The sequence below is a fragment of the Quercus robur genome, chromosome 2 (genome assembly GCF_932294415.1).
Source record: "Quercus robur chromosome 2, dhQueRobu3.1, whole genome shotgun sequence".
NCBI lineage: Eukaryota > Viridiplantae > Streptophyta > Magnoliopsida > Fagales > Fagaceae > Quercus > Quercus robur.
The window spans coordinates 68,243,668-68,264,520 of record NC_065535.1 but is presented as its reverse complement, the minus strand read 5'-3'; the positions used below and the strand labels follow the sequence as shown (position 1 = coordinate 68,264,520).

General features: G+C 33.8%; 1 protein-coding gene across 1 annotated transcript; it reads left to right on the top strand.

Moving 5' to 3' along the window:
- The first annotated feature begins 3,057 nt into the window (after positions 1-3,057).
- Positions 3,058-5,098, top strand: LOC126702296 (uncharacterized). The gene is made up of 6 exons (XM_050400967.1): positions 3,058-3,553; positions 3,644-3,744; positions 3,889-4,152; positions 4,234-4,290; positions 4,610-4,684; positions 4,754-5,098. Exons 1-6 carry the CDS (start codon positions 3,058-3,060, stop codon positions 5,096-5,098), a joined length of 1,338 nt encoding a protein of 445 aa, XP_050256924.1.
- The last annotated feature ends 15,755 nt before the right edge of the window (positions 5,099-20,853 follow it).

The following is a 20,853-nucleotide window of genomic DNA, read 5'->3' as shown; positions in this document are numbered from 1 at the left end:
GTGACTTATCAACTAATATTGAAAAAAACTCATTGTCAAGATCCTTGATGATTGCTTTGGATGTTTCACGTGCAATTGCATTCACAATGTCTTTTTGAATATCATGGTGGGTAAGCTTGCAATTTTTTGGAGCTTTTTGCAACACTTCATTGATAGATTCATTGTGATCTCCTAAAAATTGTAGAAGTTCAAGGAAATTTCTTTTATCACTTGAACCTTGAGATTCATCGTGACCACGAAAAGTTAATCCTCGGCATAAAAGGAATCTTATGCAATCAACTATTGCATTTAATTGAACCCGATATTCAATTTTATCTTGATTTGATTATTTAACCAAAACACTTTGAATGTGTTGCTTTTCCTTTATTAGATCTTCACTCTTCTTGACATCTTGGTTGTGAGCACTATTAACTCCTCCAACATGGGAATTTAACTTCTCTTTCTTATTCCAAAGTTTGAATCCCTTCATTACAAAAGTCTCACATTCTCCTTACTTACCAACATCTTGCCCAAATGGATAGCAATATAAACAAAATACTGCATTTTTGTCTATATTATATTCGAACCACTTTCTATTTACATACCATTCGGATCTAAATCAATGAGGCTGTCTAGAAAAATCTGTTAGAGGGTAATCATGGTTTTGGAAAATAGGTTGACAATGGCCTTTTTGTAAATAATATCTTCTTATTTCATCATGATTTTTAGGATGATAAGATGATATCTTTTCTCGTAGTCCAGGATCTGAAGGAAGAATTTCTAAATTAAAGTCAACACGAATTCGCTTAGAAGATGAAGATGAATTTTGTACAAGAGATAAATCTTCAGTACGTGGTTTTCTTATCAAATATTTGTCCATAATTCTAGCAAAAGAATAAAAAATAAATTATAAGTTTATTTGAAATATTAATAAAATTATTAATTATTGTTGTTTAGTTGTTCCATTAATTTGTTTGTCTTTTATAAATTATAATTTGTTGTATTGTTGTTTCATCAATTATAAAATTATTAATTGTTGTTTAACCTAACATAATTTAATTTGTTTGTTTTTTATAATATATTGGTTAATAATGTTCTTTAGTTGCTTCATTATTTTTCTTTACTAACTACTAGCACGCACCCCACTATGTACTAGCACGCACCCCATGTGCATTATCCACAGCTCAACCCACTGCGTGCCTAGTGCCTAAGTCCTAACATAATTTAATTTTGTCTTTTATTGGTAAGTTAGGCTAATTTCCTTTGCATGCCTTTACTTCCCCAATTCAAATATCCCACCCCGGCCCCATGACCCCATCCACCCCCCATTCAACAGACAAGCCCTATAGCCCCAGTCACAAGAGCCAATCAAATAAATTCACAATACACTAAAAGACAAACTCAGTAACTCACCAACAGATAAAGTCAAAACAAGGGCAAATAACGTTATAAAGTAAAGCTGTAAAGCTAATTACAGTTCAAAGAGAAAGAGAGAGAGAGAGAGAGAGAGAGAGAGTCTCATTTCAGTATTCAGATAAAGAGAAAGAGAGAGAGAGACAGAGAGAGAGTCTCATTTCAGTATTCAGATAAAGAGAGAGAGAGAGAGAGACAAAGAGTCTCAGACCACAGCAAACCCATTAACCCAAAGATGTAAGAGAGAAAAAGAGAAAGAAGTAAAATGTAAAGATGAAATACCTTGAGGGAGTTGGGAGGCCTGAGGGGTAGCACCGTCGAGTAGCACGTCGAGGTGAGGAAGGAATCGAGGCCAAGCATGACCGATCTCCGAACCAATCGGACCGATCTCTGATCTTCGATGCCTGATGTGCTTTAGAGCTTGAGTTTGAGGCCCGATGTGATGACCGATGTGCTCTGTTGCTCGAGTTTGAGGCGGAGGCGTCGTTACGCTGATGTGCTTGGTCTGTTGGTCATTGTCGTTGATGAGGTTTTTTTTCTTTAGGTTAGGTTTCTGATTTCAGTTTTTGCTTTGCCATTTGATGAATCGGTGGACGCATATTGGGTTTTGTTTTTTTTGTTTGTTTTTTTTTTAGAATCCTTGGGTTTGCTTTACCATTTGTTGTTTTTTTCTTTAGGTTGGGTTTGCTTTACAGTCTGTTGTTTAGGATTAATGTTGGGCTTTTTTTCCTTGTGTGGGCTTGCTCTATTACAATTTTTTTTCCTTCAAATTTTAGTTCAAAAATTTTTTTTGGGCTTTTTTTTTTTGCTTGAAAGTAGAACAAATAATCCACCAAAATTTAATTTTATTGGCATAAAAAAAATGAGGGTGTTCTTAATTTTTTTTAAAGGGTAAACAAATAAAAAAATTTAAATTATTATATATAATTTTTTTTTTCAGTTCAAGGTGGTCCTGAGACCACCCTGACCTGAACGTGGCACTGCCACTGAGCATAATTCCATTAGCAAGATTAGGGGCTTGAATGAGGAATGGCAAGAAGATGAAGCAATGATTGGCAGCACCTTTGTGGAGTACTTTGAACAGCTATTTACATCATCTCAACCAACTGTTAGTGATGAACTCCTTCCAATAATACACACCAAAGTAACAGACAGAATGAACTCCACTCTTTTGCAAGAATTTCGAGCTCATGAGGTGGAAAAAGCATTGAAGCATATGCACTTGACGAAAGCACCTGGACCTGACGGTATGCCCTCTCTTTTTTATCAACATTTCTGGCCTATTGTGAATCCCATTGTTATAAAAACTGTCTTGGATTTTCTTAATCATGATATAGCTCCTCCAAAATTTCATGAGACCCATATTGTACTTATCCCCAAAACAAAGAATCCAGAACATGTGACAGATTATAGACCGATCAATTTATGTAATGTGGCTTACAAGCTTGCATCCAAGATTGTGGCAAACCGGCTAAAGATGGTCTTTCAGGACATAATATGTGAGAATCAGAGTGCATTTGTATCAGAGAGGCTCATCATTGATAATGTGTTAGTGGCACATAAAATAATGAATCACATTAACCGGAAGAAAAAAGGAAAATGTGGGGAGATGGCTCTGAAGCTAGATATAAGCAAGGTTTATGATTGGGATGCCTGAAGCTAATCATGGCTAAACTGGGATTACATGAAGATTGGACTAGGTTGTTCATGAGATGTGTTTCCTTAGTGACATATGCAGTACGAATTAATGGGCATCCTTGGGGTCAGATTGTTCCAACACGTGGGCTTCGCCAAGGGGATCCATTATCACCATATATATTTCTTATTTGTGCTGAGGGTCTATCAACATTGTTGCACCAGGCAATCCAGAACAAAGCTTTAAGGGGAGTTGCTGCCTCAACTAAGGGCCTAAAGATCTCACATTTATTTTTTGCTGATGATAGCTTCATTTTAGGAAGAGCCACAACTAGAGAAACTGTTGAAATACAAAAGGTGTTACAGGTATATGAGTTGTCTTCTGGTCAACAACTGAACAAGAACAAAACCTCTCTTTTCTTCAACCATAACACGAACAATGGTACGAAGGAGACAATAAAAGCAATGTTTGGTGCACAAGTAATCAGATCCCATGAATCCAATCTTGGTCTGCCATCCCTAATAGGTAAGTCAAAGCAAAATACTTTCGCACACTTGAAATAGCGAGTTGCAAATAAATTAGTAGGATGGAAAGAAAAACTACTCTCCAATGTAGGGAAGGAGGTTTTGATAAAGGTCATTGCTCAAGTTGTTCCATCCTATACAATGTCTTGTTTTAAGCTACCCAACTCTTTGTGTGAGGAGCTAACCGGGATGGTTAGATAGTTTTGGTGGGGTCAAGTGAAAGAAAAAAAGAAAATGGTGTGGATGAGTTGGGACAAGATGTGTTTATCAAATGAGAAAGGAGGGATGGGCTTTCGAGATTTGAAGACTTTCAACCTGGCATTTCTGGCCAAGTAGGGATGGAGACTCCAAACCAACTCCTCATCTCTATTCTACCGAGTTGACAAAGCTAAGTACTTTCCGAGGTGTGATTTTATAAAGGCAAATATTGGTTATCAACCTTCATATGCATGGAGAAGCCTCATGGCAGCTCAAGACTTGGTCAAACGAGGACTGAGATGGCAAGTGGGGGATGGGGAGCAAATCCAAGTTTGGAAAGACAAATGGCTTCAAAACCCAAGTACATACAAGGTGGTGACTTCGGAAAGTTTTGGCCCTGAGGTAACTTAGGTACGAGACCTAATTGATGGAGGAAGGATGGAATGGAGGGCTGATCTAATTTGCTAGATTTTTATGCCACAGGATGTGGATGAAATTCTAAGCATTCCCCTTAGTGCAAACAAGGCTCGGGATAGACTAGTATGGGTGGAAACCAAAAATGGTAAATTCTCAGTGCAGAGTGCTTATAAAATGGCCCAAGAAGGATTGTGGGGCGAAAGGAGAGTGGAGTCAAAGAAGAGAGGAGTCCTCTGATCAGACAATACTGAGAGGTATTTAGAGATGTGTCTGAGAAATGAACACACCAAACAAGCTTAAACACTTTGCGTGGAAGGCTTGAAAGAATATCTTGGCCACCAAGGAGAACTTAAAAAGGAGGAATATCACCAACGATAATGTGTGTGAAGCCTGTGGGAAGCACTCAGAGTCTATATGCCATATTTTCTGGTTTTGTGACCAGGCCAAAGAAGTTTGGGAATCAAGCAAGTTGGCATTACCCTTTGAGATCAGGCCCTCATGGGACTTTATAGATGTTGTATGGCATCTACAAAAAAGGAAGGAACAATGCCCAGGATTGTTGGAACACACAATTGCCATATGCTAGGGGATATGGAAAAATAGAAACGAGGTAAAACGTGGAGGCAAGGGCAGAACAGGAAGGGTGATCACTAAAAGCTCCCTATTACTTTTGGAGGAATTCCAAATTGCGAATGAGGGTCCACAAGCCACTAGAGTGAGTACTTATGAGGTGGTCAAGTGGCTTCCTCCAAGCTCGGGTTGTTATAAAGTGAATGTAAATGGTGTCGTGTTCTCCAAAAGAAAGCAGGTAGGAATTGGTGTGGTGATCCATGACAGTTTGGGAGAGGTGGTTGCTGCCCTAAGCAAGAACATGGCCTTGTCGCTTGGTGCACTGGAGACAGAAGCTAAGGCACTGGAGGAAGGAATTTAGTTTGCAAGCGACATTGGGGTTAGGGACGTGATCTTTAAGAGTGACTCCTTGAACACCTGTAACTCGGTCTAGGGTTTGAGTGAGCCACCATCTTCGGTTCAAAACATTGTTGCTGGAATTCTTCATCAAGTTCAAAGTTTCAGGACTTTTGATTTTACTCACACTAGAAGGCAAGGAAATGTCCCTGCCCATTTACTAGCTCAGCATGCTGCAAATGTTGAGGACTTTAGTGCTTGGCTTGAGGAATGTCCAAGCCAAATTGTGCATGCATGTGTGCATGATATATGTTCTTTGTTGACTCCTGAATAAATGAAAAGTCTTTCTTATAAAAAAAAAAAAAAAAAAAAGCATTAGAATACATGCATACATTGTCGAAATAAACTTTTAACAGAATGCTATGTGATGAGTTATTACTGATAAGTAAAAAAATAATGTCAATAGTGAATTTAGATAAAAACTATTAAGAATATAACACATCAACAATATATAAAAATATTAAAAAATAGTTTGACATAAAATTACTCGCAAAATATCATTTTCTTACATTTGCTTTTTTGGAAATATGAGATACACTTATTCAGGCTAAGGTGATGTGTCCCTTTAATGAAACTTCATGTTTTGAGCAGAAACTTGTGGAACTCTTTTTTTTTTTTTTTTTTTTTTTTTTTTTTTTTTTTTTTTTTTTTTTTTTTTTTTTTTTTTTTTTTTTTCTAAAGACGAGTTCATTTTGGTTCACATATAGTCAAACATTAACATGTATTAATCAGGAGAATGCGTGTAGTAGTTGTCTCTTGGAAACATGGCTAATTATGACACTTCCATCGGTGAGAAATCAAAAATCATGCATTCCCTATGTTTTTGTTTTCCTTATTTTAAGTTAGCATGAACATATATATATTTTTTAAATTGTTCACAAATTTCACATGTGCAAGTTCAATTTATGAGTTGTTTTTTAAGACACATTTTTTAAAAACAAAACAACCAGCAAAGCATGGCTTTTTTCGTTTTGTTTGAGAACCAGCAGAACATCAAGTCATAACTTTTTATTTATTTATTTTAATTGTGTGTAAAAGTATATGTATTAAGGAGTGTGCCATGATGTTTATCCAATATAATATATAAACAAAATGAAAAAAATTATTTAAAATAAATAAAAAGAAAAAAATTGCAATTTACTTTATAGTTTAATTAAACAAATATGAATTCTCTTTATACATATAATATATGTAAGAAAAAATATTGTCTTACACTCATTTATATGTAAGAAAAATATCTTTTTTAAAAATATTGTCTTACACTCATTTATACATATAATATATTATATGTAAGAAAAAATATTGTCTTACACTCATTTATATTTATTATTTTTCATAAATATCTATAATTAATCTGAAAGAAGTGTACACATTTTAAAAAACTTTTTAAAAAAAGTCGTAACATATTATTGTTATTATTATTATTTTGGAAAGGAAATGAATGTTAATATTTAAAGTATAAAAATAAATTTGAAAATATTAATTAAAAATATCGAACGTGAGAGTGTGACAATGTAGGAACAGTTTATTTGGTTGAAATTGAAAACTGTTTGTTGAAAGTGTAAGAAAAAAAAAGAATTAAAAATTAACTGAATAGTACAATAGGACTTATGAATAGTACCAAAAAGAAGTTAAAAACTTAAATAAGCTTAAGCTTGCATCAGGTAATTCTACCATAGCCTCTTATAAAAAGGGGTATGATATCCACTAGTAGGCAACTTGTTATATTAGGTTACAAAAATATCACATTTAATGGTACTATTCTCACATTGTGCAATACCAACATCACATGTAACTGTACTTTAATCATATTCGATGGTTCCCTTATTTTTACTTACATTTGATGCTTCCATTGTCACATTAGGCAACACCAACATCACATTTGACGGTACTTTTCTCACATTTGGCGGCACTTTTATTTTTTTTCTCACATTTGACAGTTCCATTGTCACATTCGGCAGTACCAACATTACATGTAATTGTACTTTTGTCAGTGGCGACTCCAAGAATTTTTTCTAAGGTGTTTTTTAAGAAGCATAAATTACACAATCTAATAAAAAGAGAAATTCATATATTGACAACAATAACAATAAAAAAACACACAAATATATAAAATTTACAATTGCCTTCTACGAGTTTTCATATTTTGAAATCGTTACATGATAGTCTCATTATCAATGCTATAAGTTACATCTCTTTCAATATACACAATCAAAAAATCATTCATCCACTGATCTCCCATTCAATTGCGCAGTTCATTCTTTATATATTTCATTTCTAAAAAACTTCTTTCTATTGTTGCAGTAACAACAGGAAGAGTCAAAACTAACTTCACAAGCAAATAGATTAATGGATAAGTCTCATACTTTCCTGTGTTCACTAACTTTTTAGTAAGTTCACTAACTCCTTGAAACTCTAAAAACAAGTCATTGCTGCGCATATCAAAAATGTAATTCTGAAATTGAGAGTCAAGTGCCAAGATATCTATCCCATGAAAATCAAATGGATAGAACTTTATTAGACGTATCAAATTTTCCTTATTAAAAGCCACAAATGAATCACTTGGATTCAAGTAAGTCATACAAAGTAGTAAATCAGTATTCGCCTCTGAAAAACGGTTGTTAAGCTCTTGAAGTTGCATATCTATGACAGTGTAGAATAATTCAACACGATAATGATGTAAATTTGTATTTTGTTGGGTGTTGCATTGCGGCCTCCCACAAACTACAAATATTTCATCCATGTTCAAGATAAGAATATCATGTGTGGTACAAAATGTAAAAACTTCAGTCAATAAAGATATTCATTCATCATCTCTCATCACTTGCAATCGTTGGTTAGACACTTTAACAAGATCCATAGCATTTACTATATCTTGATTATTTTTTTTATTTTTTATTTTGCAATGCTATTGACAACTCATTTATGATCCCTAAAATGTTTTTCATCAAGTGTAGAGCAAAGACAAATTCAAAGATAGAATTGACCTTATAATAGATCGAGCTTCAACTTTTTGGTAGGAGAGACCATCTTCTTCAATAATTTCAAGTACATCAACAATAGCAGAGAAAATCAAAATCAAGTTGAGAATAGTCCCACAATATGATCCCCAACGTGTATCAGCAAGACGTTTAAGATTTGTCTCTTGATTCAAACCTTGCCCACTTCTACGTACACCATTCTCTAAATCTTCTTTAATTTTGGCAAATTGTGCATCTCAAAGAGCATCTCATTTCTTACAAGAGCCTCCAACAACAGTTATTAAATTACTAATCACATAAAAAAATTCAGCAATGTTAATGTGATTTTTAGCAACAGCAACAAGTGCAATTGAAGTTGATGAGCAAAACAATAGACATAAAACGCTGACTTATTCTCTTTCAAAATTAAAGTTTTGAGACCATTAATATCACTTTGCATATTACTAGCCCTGTCATAACCTTGCCCACGTAGTTTCGATAAACTCAAATTATTTTTACAAAGTAAACATTTAATAACATATTTGAATGACAAAGCGGTGATACTTGCTACATGTACAATACCAAGGAACCGCTTTATAATAATTCTTTTTTTGTTCACATAATGAAGAACGAAGGCCGTTTGTTCTTTCATTGAGATATCATGTGACTCATTAACTAATATTGAAAAGAACCCATTGTTAAGATCCTTGATAATGGTCTTGGATGTTTCACGTGCAATTGCATTCACAATGTCTTTTTGAATATCATGGTGGGTAAGTTTGCAATTTTTCAGAATTTTTTGCAACACTTCATTGATAGATTCATTGTGATCCCCCAAAAATTGTAGAAACTCAAGAAAATTTCCTTTATCACTTGAACCTTAAGATTCATCGTGACCACGAAAGGCTAATCCCCAGAATAAAAGGAATCTTATGCAATCAACTATTGCATTTAATTGAACTTGATATTCAATTTTATCTTGATTTGATTGCTTAACCAAAACACTTTGAATATGTTGCTTTTCCTTCAGTAGATCTTCACTCTTCTTGACAGCTTAGTTATGAGTACTATTAACTCCTTCAACATAGGAATTTAACTTCATAAGCTGATTCCAAAATTTAAATCCCTTCGTTAAAAAAGTATCACCTCTTCCTTGCTTACCAACATCTTGCCTAAATATGTAGCAATAAAAACAAAATACTGCATCCTTGTCTATACTATATTCTAACCACTTTCTGTTTACATACCATTCGGATCTAAATCAACGAGACTTTCCAGAAAAATATGATAGAGGGTAATCATCATGGTGTTGGAAAACAGATTGACAAGGGCCTTTTTGTAAATAATATCTTTTTATTTCATCATGATTATTAGGATAATAAGATGATATCTTTTCTTGTAGCCTAGAATCTAAGGGAAGATTTTCTAAGTTAAAGTCAACACAAATTCACTTAGAAGATGAAGATGAATCTTGCACAAGAGATGAATATTGGGTACGTGGTTTTCTTATCAAATATTTGTCCATAATTCTAGCATAAGAATAAACAATAAACTATAAGTTCATTTGAAATATTAATAAAATTATTAATTATTATTGTTTAGTTATTTCATTAATTTGTTTGTCTTTTATAAATTATAATTTGTTATATTGTTGTTTCATTAATTATAAAATTATTAATTGTTATTTAGCCTAACATAATTTAATTTGTTTGTTTTTTATTATGTATTGATTAATTATATTGTTTTAATTATTGTTGTTTAGCCTAACAATAAATTATATTGCTGTAATTTGTTTGTCATTAATTATACTGCTTTAATTTGATTATCATTAATTATACTGCTTTAATTTGTTATATTATTTAGCCCCATATGCACATTACACTAAAAGAGCCAGCCATGTGCACATTACACATCTCATGTGCAGCACATTGCACTACTTTAATGATTGTTTACCCGGCCTCATGTGCCCATCTACCCCCACCCACTCAACAAACAAGCACAAGCCAGTTGCCTGATGCCCCCAATCACAAGACTACAAGAGCCAGCTGCCAATCAGAAAATTTCACAATTACAAATCACAATACACATTACACTAAAAGACAATTAATATCTTACCAACACCAACACACACCAACACCAACGGATAAGATAAAGCCAAAAAGAAAAGTAAAAAAATAGGCAAAATATTAATAAAGTTAAAGTTTCAGCCAATCACAGTTCAAGAATCAAAAGAATCAGATAAAGACAAAAACATAAAGTTAGTATTAAAGAATAAAGAGAGAGAGACTCATTCATATTCATTTCATTTCAGTGATTTCAGATAACGCGAGAGAGAGTGAGAGACTGAGAAAGAGTCAGAGAGAAAAAGAGAGAGAATTTAGTAAATGAAATATCTTAAGGGTTAGGGAGCTCTGGAGCAAGGAGGCCTGAAGGCTGAGGCTGAGGCAGTCATGAGCGATCTCTGATTAGAGGCGAGCGACAACGACAAGCAAGCTACGAGCAACGTGACTGATCTCCGATGCGGCGATGTGCTCTAGACTGGACCGATCTCCGATGACGAGCGAGTGATGTGACCGATCTTCCTCTGTTAGCTTGAGCCTGAGGCGCAAGGCATTGCTCTGTTGACGTTTTTGTCTTTAGGTTTGCTTTAGTGATTTCTGATTTAGGGATTTTTGATTTAGTGATTTGAGGTTTATGATTTAGTGATTTGCTTTGTATTGGGCTTTTTTTTTTTTTTTTTTTTTTTTTTTTAGAATCTGTGGGTTTGCTACTTCTGTAATTTGTTGGGCTTGTCGTGGGCTTGATGTTAGGCTTGCCGTCTATTGTTTTTTTTTGAGAATCCGTGGGCTTGTGCTCATGCCGTCCGTTGTTTTTTTTTTTAGAATCCATGGGCTTATGCTCAACGTAATTTTTCTTTTTTGATTGTCCATGTTGAGCACAAGCCTTGCCGCTTGCTCTATTACATTTTTTTTTTTTCAAATTTTAGTTCAAATTTTTTTGGGCTTTTTATTTTTTATTCTTTATTTTTTAATTTGAGGGTGTTCCTAATTTTTTTTAAGAGTAAACAAATAAAATTTTTTTAACTATTATATATAATTTTTTTTCTTCAGGTCAGGGTGTTCTTAGGAACATCCTGAGCTGCACGTGGCGCCGCCACTGACTTTTGTCACATTCGGTGGTTCCCTTATTTTTTCTCACATTTGATGGTTTTATTATCACATTAGGCAGTGTCAATATCACAATTGACCATACTTTTCTTACATTCAGTGGTACTTTAATTTTTTTTTATCACATTTGATAGTTCTATAGTCACATTGTGTAGTACCAACATCACATGTGACCGTACTTTTTTCACATTTGATGATTACTGTACGTACCCAACCTCTGCTTAAAGGATTGGGCTCACAAATTACTTATAGAGTGGGTCTAGTGTTTCCTACTAAAGGCAGCTCCACTCCAAGTGACACTATGACACCCCTTAGCCCCAGCTAACACCCTCACTTTCCCCTCTGTGTTGCTCTACCCCTTGGTATTGCTGGCTCTCTCTATCTCTTTTTCCCTCCTTCCTCTTCCACCTCCCTCTCTTCTCATTCCATTCTCTTATTTATAGCATGAGGTGGGTGGGGGCATGATGATTACTTTTTGATCTCATTCGTGTGGGTGGGGTCCAATTTGATTATTTCAGATGAGAATATGCTCTGTTAGGAACGGTGGTAATGGCATCAGAACTGGTTCTTACCTCCAATAGATTGTTCGACAGTTATATTCCCCAAGGCAATATTAGGCTGTCGAGAACAAAGGCTGTCCTGAGCAAGCACCTTCTTGATCAAGTTAAAATTGATCGGTAAGGGCTTGCCTCTGATACGTTTAAGACAAGATGGACTCATTATGGTACTTGGGCTCAGCTTGGGCCTTATAGTGTGTTCGGCCCAAAACCAAAGGTCCGATGGGAATGGCGTCATGTGCCGTACCATAAGGCCTAGGCCCCAGGCTCAATGGGCTTGGGACCATTTCCCGTATAGTTCCAATTTTTTTTCTTCTAACATTTGATAGTTCCATTATCATAGTAGGTAGTACTAATATCACATTTAACTATACTTTTCTCACATTCGATGGTACTTTAATTTTTTTTCTTCATATTTGATAATTCCATCGTCACATTGTATAGTATCAACATCACATGTGACTGTACTTTTGTTACATTTGATGGTTCCTTTTTTTTTATTTTTTATTTTTTACATTTGATGGTTCTAATGTCACATTAGGCAGTAATAATATCACATGTGATTGTACTTTTATCATATTCGATGGTTCCCCTTTTTTTTTTTTTCTTGCATTTGATGGTTCCATTATCACATTAGGCAATATTAATAACAAATTTGACCGTACTTTTTTCACATTCGGTGGTATTTTAAATTTTTTTTCCACATTTGACAGTTCTATCGTCACATTGTGTAGTATCAACATCACATGTGACCGTACTTTTGTTACATTCGATGGTTCCTTTTTTTTTTTTTTTTTTTTTTTTCCTCTCACATTTGATGATTCCAATGTCACATTAGGCAATACATACCAACATCACATGTGACTGTACTTTTGTCACATTTGATGGTTCTCTTATTTTCTTCTCACATTTGATGGTTCCATTGTCACATTAGGCAGTACCATTATCACATTTGATCGCACTTTTCTCACATTTAGTAGTACATTAATTTTTTTTTTCCACATTTGACAGTTCTATTGCCACATTGCGCAGTACCAACATTATATGTGGCCGTGCTTTTGTCACATTCGATAGTTCCTTTTTTTTTTTTTTTTTTTTTTTTTTTTTTCATATTTGATGGTTCCAATGTCATATTAGGCAGTACCAACATCACATATCACTGTACTTTTGTTACATTCGGTTGTACCCTTATTGTTTTCTCACATTTGACAGTTCTATCGTCATATTGGGCAGCATCAACATCACATGTGGCCATACTTTTGTCACATTTAATGGTTCCTTTTTTTTTTCCTCATATTTAATGGTTCTATTATCAAATTTTGTAGTATCGACATCACATATGATTGTATTTTTGCTACATTCGGTTGTACCCTTATTTTTTCTCATATTGGACAATTCTATTGTCACATTGGGTAGTACCAACATCACATATAACCGTACTTTTGTCACATTCAACAGTTCTTTTATTTTTTACTCACATTTGACAATTCTATCATCACATTAAGTAGTATCAACATCACATATGGGCATAGCCAACCCAACCTAACCCCACCAAATTACCTAATAATCGATGAATATATATAACAAAATTACTCCTAAAATCTCTAAAATTTTTGAAATACCCTTAAATATAATAAAATTACCAAAACGCATCCTAACACTTAAAAATGAATAAAATAACCCCAAAACTCTCAAAAATTACTGGGATATCTTTAAAACCTAAAAAAATGACCTTAAAACCTAAAAAATGATTAAAATACCTTCTAAACCTAAAAAATAATCAAAATACCCTTAGAAATTAAAAAAAATTGACACAAATAACAATAAAACCTAAAAAATGACTAAAAAAGTGACTGTAATGCCCTTAGAACCTAAAAAATGACTGTAATGCACCTTAGACCTAAAAAATTTACTGAAATACCCATAAACCTTAAAAATGACTGAAATGACCCTAAATCCTTTAAAAAAAATTAAAAAAAAAAACCTATAAATGACCAAAATACCTCATAAAACTTAAAAATAACCAAAATACCCTCGAAACCCTCAACAATTATTGGAATACCCTTTAAACCTTAAAAATGATCAATACACCCTTAGAATCTAAAAAAATAATCAAAATACCTTTAGAACCCAAAAAATGACCGAATGACCGTAAAACCTAAAAAATGAACGAAATCCAATTGACAAGATGTTGACTAAAAATCTATCATTATAGCCAACTAAAAAAATGTCTTGCCAACTATTGATAGCTAAAATGTTCTATATCAACAGAAAGAGAGAACCCAAATGCATGAGTTTATTCACAACATTTAAAATCTCAAATTAAATTTTTTTTTTTAAGTTCTTAGCTGCTAAAAAGTTCTATATCAAGAGAAATGATAAAGTATCCAAAATATGTGTTGTTTACACAAAATTCAAAAGAACAAACTAGCACTCAAAATTATTTTTTAAAAATCTTTTGCATTTTAATTTTAGTAACATTTTTAATACATACATGCAGTAAACAAAGAAGCCATTGGTTGACTTCCTCATATTTTGCAACATAAGCTTTGGAACCTCAACAAATTTCCACATCACCAATATTATTTAGTTATTTATTTAAGTTTTATTTAAAAAAAAAACCTAACTCTTTTCTTTTCGAGAACATGATTTGCCTCTCTCCCTCTTTCATTTTCTCATAGCTCAAATGCAGAGCCTTCACCTCCCACCTCTCTCCCTAACGTAGAGCCCTTCACCTCTCACCTCTCTCTTCATGTTAGTCACCTCAAACCCTTCTCTCTCCATTGTTTTCATAAGCAGTACTTTGTGGACAAATTATCATAAACAAGATTCACATTGCAAATCCTTCCATTCATAAGTAGATTTGAATTTATTTTCAATTAAAAAATTACTATATTACATAGAAATATTCATTACATACATGAAAGCTATTGCATATCCTTGCACCTCTCATAAACAATGAACACTAAACTATCAATGCATAATCTTTACATCATTAACATTAAACACTTAGCCAAGCAAGATACAATTTTGAGTACACTTTGTACTTTTGAAAGTATAACCATCTCAAAGGATTGTTGTCCTTGCTCAATTGATTGGCATTTCTCCCATGTTGATGCTTAGGCCAGTAAACTTTGGCCATTTGAACGTATAACCATCACATGGAGTACATTGGTTGCATTTCTCCCAAGTCTTTTCTACCATCTTTCTTTACAACTCTAGTTATTTTGGAGAATACAAATCTTACAATTCCAATTGAATGTCAAGGTACAACTTGTAATACACATGATCTCATAAATTTGTTTTAGAAAAATTAGAACTACAAGGAAAAGTTCATTAGAAATACATACCAATTATGTTCATTAGAAATAAAAAGAGAGAAGTTCATTAGATATTCTTTTAATCTTTGAACCAAAGGGTCTTGAAAATATATCTTTCAACAAACGTCCGAATCATTTCACCTTGGACCCTGGTAGTGGTAAGGAATCATGATATTCTATTCTATCCCAGGTGTGAGTCATTTTCCCACTTTCCCAAGCATATAACAATTGATGATACTTGAAAATTAGTAGGTTGGATTGCTTCGGACTATGGTGATGGCTATGAATCCTGAAAAGAAAAGAAAGAACTATCAAAGGTGACCAGTGTGACTCGGCCAAAAACCCTCCGACGGTTAAGTCGGTTTTCTCTCTAGAACACAAGAATGGAAAATAGTGAATGGTTGGAACTTACTTTTTGGTAGATGGGACCTACTCCTTTTATAAAGACTTTGACATGGGTCTACTTGTTTGGGATCTATCACCATCGTGGGTGATGTTGGTGGTTATGAAGAAAATGGGATATGTGGAATGAAGTGTATGGAATTCCTTCCACGTACCAAGCAACGTGTCATGTTTTGCTTATGTAGAACCTTTGGAGAATTTCTGGTAGAATTTACCAAGTACAATTTGATCGTCCATGAGTATAGTCGTCTATAACATGGTCATCAATGAACAAGTTCTTTTTGGCAGATCCCATTATTCTTAATGGTCTTGTTCATGCATTCTGTCATTCTTGTGGTTTTCCTTGGGTGTGATCAATATGTGGACAACAACCAAGGGCAGGATATACTTAGTTGATCCCCATCAACAATAATAAAGGAATTGTTCTTAAAAGATAGCATTCATCCACAGTTCTTCAGACTGCACATGTTCATGTTCTTATGGGCTCCACCTTATTCTATTTCATGTTCTCTTGGTTACAACTTCCCAAATTGGCAATACAAATTATAGAGGCCTACTTGGTCTTGATTTAGCTAACAATATATAATGTGAAAATTTTAATTTTGAGACCATGAAATATTTGAAGCAATAGTAGAGCTCTAGGCACATTAAATATTATTAGCACTACAAAGTATTAGGACAAACATAATCAACCATAATCCATGATCATTGAGAAACCCACCACAATGGTCCTACAACCATAACTAGTGAACAACAAATTGGTGAAAGGAGCATCTTGGTGGTTAGAATTCTCATTAAAACAGAGTAGGAGGAAATGAATAACAGAGCAGAGGTTAACTACACAAGGATCAGCTGCACTCCAACAAAAGGATTAGAATGGTGATTTATTGTTTTCAATTAAAGATGAAATGACTTGGAAAAAAAAAACTATTCAAGCATACTGAGTGGCCTATGACTTTCAAAAATTCCTTGATCTAATACTTAAATTCCACCACTCAAATGAAGAAGAAAATTTAAATTTATCTGCTTCTTTCGGAAACCTAAGCCAAGAAATGCATAGCAGGCCGACAAACTAAATAAAATCACACTAGCAAAAACATTATCCTTCAATTTTAAGGATTAGAATATTAAATCAAAAGAGCAAAAAGGTTGAAATACAGAATGAAAAGATTGATGATTTCAAGTCCTAACAAGTTGTGATAAATGCAAGTAAAAGACAGTAGAAAAAGGGAACAGTATGAACATGCCAAGTAATGCTGTAATTAGTTTAAACCATGCAAATGCAGCTTGAAATACACACAATACAAACATGCCGTTTCCTTCACAAAATGACTTTCAAATTTTTAGTCTCATAATTACCAAGCGAACCAACAATAAGGGAAAGAAAGTATACATACAAATTTGTGCTCGAGAGAACCAAATTGAACTAGAAAAACCAACTTTGCAGCAACATGATGAGCGGTGCTGGAATCATTTTTTTTTTTTTTTGAGTAATCAGTTCAGACTTGCAAAATTCAGCCTGAAATACACAAAATACAAGAATCAGCTAGCCAACAATAAGGGAAACACAAATTCACATATTTGAGAAAAAGTTCTTCCCTATAATTCAAATGATTGCTGGAAAGGTTAATGAAAGCAAGAGGAAAAGAGAACTTATTGCCAAATCAGCTCCACTAATTAAGCTACCCAACACAGGGAAAAAAAATCCAACTTCTTGTGAACAATAAGTAGTATTACTAGATTAAGGGTCTATTTGAGATCCGCTTATTTTGCTGAAATTGAAAACTTTTTGTTGAAAGTACCGTAGATAAAGGTAAAAGTTAGTTAGAATAGTACTATGAAACCCATGAATAGTATCAAAAAGTGCAGCGAGGCTCATGAATATTAGCAAAAATAAGCTGAATAGTAAAATAAGTTGACAAAAATAAGTGTTGCCAAACGCACACTAAAATCCAAATTGGATATAGGATTGCCAAGACTAGATGACCCATCACTAAAAGAAAGAGAATAACAATGGAAACAAGACACTATGATTGAAAAACAATAACAAAATCAAATTAGCCTTAATAAAATCACCACAAGTGAATCACATTACATCAAACCTATGCAAATAAATAAAATCTAGATTGACAATACACACACTTACATAGCCTAAACTTCAATTAATAGAAAACAAATTGAAATGTCTTACCAATCCCTTAAAAGCAGCCATCCATATCACCGGCCATAAAAAAGAAATTAAAAATAAAATAAAACAACATATAGAAAACTAAAAATGTATCATTAAATACCACTGCACACCTTTGGTGTGGTGGTCACTTCATAAGTATAAGTGCTTGTGGGGTACGGAGGACAAGGGCCGGAGTTCAGATCTTCAGGAGGGAGTTTCACACACATATACACTTAGATTAGGCTAGAGTAGAAATTATATCTTGTATAAAAAGAAAAAAGAAAAAAAAAGAAACTGTATCATTAAATACCCACATCTTCAAAATTTAATATATCAAACATATACCTTTGGATGATATGCACCTCTTTATTGTGATTAAACTTTAAATCAAATATTTGACATATCTTTTTAAAACCCACTAGAGAGCAATGATATGATGTCAACATTGATCATTTGAAATTAGGGTTTTATTTTGATCCTTACCTTCATTTGTGAGTAAATCGCAATGCATAAAGAAGATTAATGTAAAAATAGATTTAGTGATTTAGCCAAGAACATGACCGATGAAGAGGTGGCCAGAGTGAAGAATCTGCTTGAGATGTGACTTGCGAGAGAGAAAAGAATCGAGCGTTTTTTTTTTGGTTTTATATGTTAACCTGATCAACTGGTAACTAATATTCTATTAAAATTATATAGATGGTTCAAATTAAAACAAGTAAAATCTAGTTGTTAGGATTTATGTGAGTACTGTAACTACCAAAAAAAGAGGGGTACAAATGAAATGAGTAATACAATGAACACATAAAATAAAAATGTACAATTTTGTGCTATAACTTATCACTTGGCGAGTTGTGATTGGTGAATATGTGATGGTGGATCATGTGGAGCCACACTTTCACCATTCATAACTTACCACAAGGCGAGTTGTGCACAAAATTGCATATTTTTTTTATGTGCATTAGAGCATTTACATTGGTGGTGCTAAAAATAGTAATACTTGAAAAGCATGATGCAATGGTGGTGCCATAGCTAAAATTTTTTAGCTTCTTGCTACAATGCACAGCCATTTATGGTTGTGCATTGTAGCAAGAAGCTAAAAAAAAAAAAAAAAATTAAACTTTTCTCTCTTCTATCATTAAAAAAATATTTTCTCTTTTTCTTTCTTCCTCTCTCTCTTGCTTCTCTCCTTTCTTCTTTTTTTCCTTCTCATTTTTTTTTCTCTCTAGCGCCTCCCTCATCTCCTCTCTGCTTTGCTGATGCCAACTAGCTCGTTGATCCATCTCGCCAACCCACGAACCCATCTACCCAAACTCATCTCACCGACCCACAAACCCATCCCACCGAGACCCCATCTCCCCAGACCCATCTCGTCGAGACCCCATCTCCTAAGCCCCATTGCGGATTTGTTACCCAAGCCCCATCGTCGCTGAGTTTGTGCTAGATTTGTGTTTGTGTGTTGGGTTTCCGCCGAGTTTGTGTTGGGTTTGTGTTTGTGTGCTAAGTTTGTGCTAATTTAGGGGTGCTGATTTAGGGTTGCTGGGTGCTGAGTTTCACACTTGCAGTGGAGGTGGTGCCTGAAGATAGTGATGAAGACAATAAAGAATAGAGAAAAAATAATAAATAAATAAATTGTTTAATGTAATAAATAAATAAACTATTCAAGCATAATGAGTGGCTTATGACTTTCAAAAATTCCTTGATCTAATACTTAAATTCCACCACTCAAATGAAGAAGAAAATTTAAATTTATCTGCTTCTTTCGGAAACCTAAGCCAAGAAATGCATAGCAGGCCAATGAACTAAATAAAATCACACTAGCAAAAACATTATCCTTCAATTTTAAGGATTAGAATATTAAATCAAAAGAGCAAAAAGGTTGAAATCCAAAATGACAAGATTGATGATTTCAAGTCCAAACAAGTTGTGATAAGTGCAAGTAAAAGGCAGTAGAAAAAGGGAACAGTATGAACATGCCAAGTAATGTTGTAATTAGTTTAAACCATGCAAATGCAGCTTGAAATACACATAATACAAACATGCCATTTCTTTCACAAAATGACTTTCAAATTTTTAGTCTCATAATTACCAAGCGAACCAACAATAAGGGAAAGAAAGTATACATACAAATTTGTGCTTGAGAGAACCAAATTGAACTAGAAAAACCAACTTTGCAGCAACATGATAAGCGGTGCTGGAATCATTTTTTTTTTTTGAGTAATCAGTTCAAACTTGCAAAATTCAGCCTGAAATACACAAAATACAGGAATCAACTAGCCAACAATAAGGGAAACACAAATTTACATATTTGAGGAAAAGTTCTTCCCTATAATTCAAATGATTGCTGGAAAGGTTAATGAAAGCAAGAGGAAAAGAGAACTTATTGCCAAATCAGCTCCACTAATTAAGCTACCCAACACAGGGGAAAAAAATCCAACTTCTTGTGATCAATAAGTAGTATTACTAGATTAAGGGTCTATTTGAGATTCGCTTATTTTGCTAAAACTGAAAACTTTTTGTTGAAAGTACCGTAGATAAAGGTAAAAGTTAGTTAGAATAGTACTATGAGACCCATGAATAGTATCAAAAAATGTAGTGAGGCTCATGAATATTAGCAAAAATAAGCTGAATAGTAAAATAAGTTGACAAAAATAAATGTGGCCAAACGCACACTAAAATCCAAATTGGATATAGGATTGCCAAGACTAGATGACCCATCACTAAAAGAAAGAGAATAACAATGGAAACAAGACACTATGATTGAAAAACAATAACAAAATCAAATTAGCCTTAATAAAATCACCACAAGTGAATCGCATTACATCAAACCTATGCAAATAAATAAAATCTAGATTGACAATACACACACTTACATAGCCTAAACTTCAATTAATAGAAAACAAATTGAAATGTCTTACCAATCCCTTAAAAGCAGCCATCCATATCACGGGCCATAAAAAAGAAATTAAAAATAAAATAAAACAACATATAGAAAACTGAAACTGTATCATTAAATACCGTTGCGCACCCTTAATGTGGTGGTCACTTCACAAGTATAAGTGCTTTTGGGGTGCGGAGGGTAAGGGCTGGAGTTCAAATTTTCAAGAGGGAGCTTTACACACATATACAGTTAGATTAGACTAAAGT

Bases quoted from the DNA above. Each gene is read 5' to 3' on its own strand.
- LOC126702296 (XM_050400967.1), top strand. From the start codon at position 3,058: ATGGCTAAACTGGGATTACATGAAGATTGGACTAGGTTGTTCATGAGA. The intron at 3,554-3,643 runs GTAAGTCAAAGC...TCTCCAATGTAG, and splicing joins TGGTCTGCCATCCCTAATAG to GGAAGGAGGTTTTGATAAAG. The intron at 4,685-4,753 runs GTATGGCATCTA...GCCATATGCTAG, and splicing joins CATGGGACTTTATAGATGTT to GGGATATGGAAAAATAGAAA.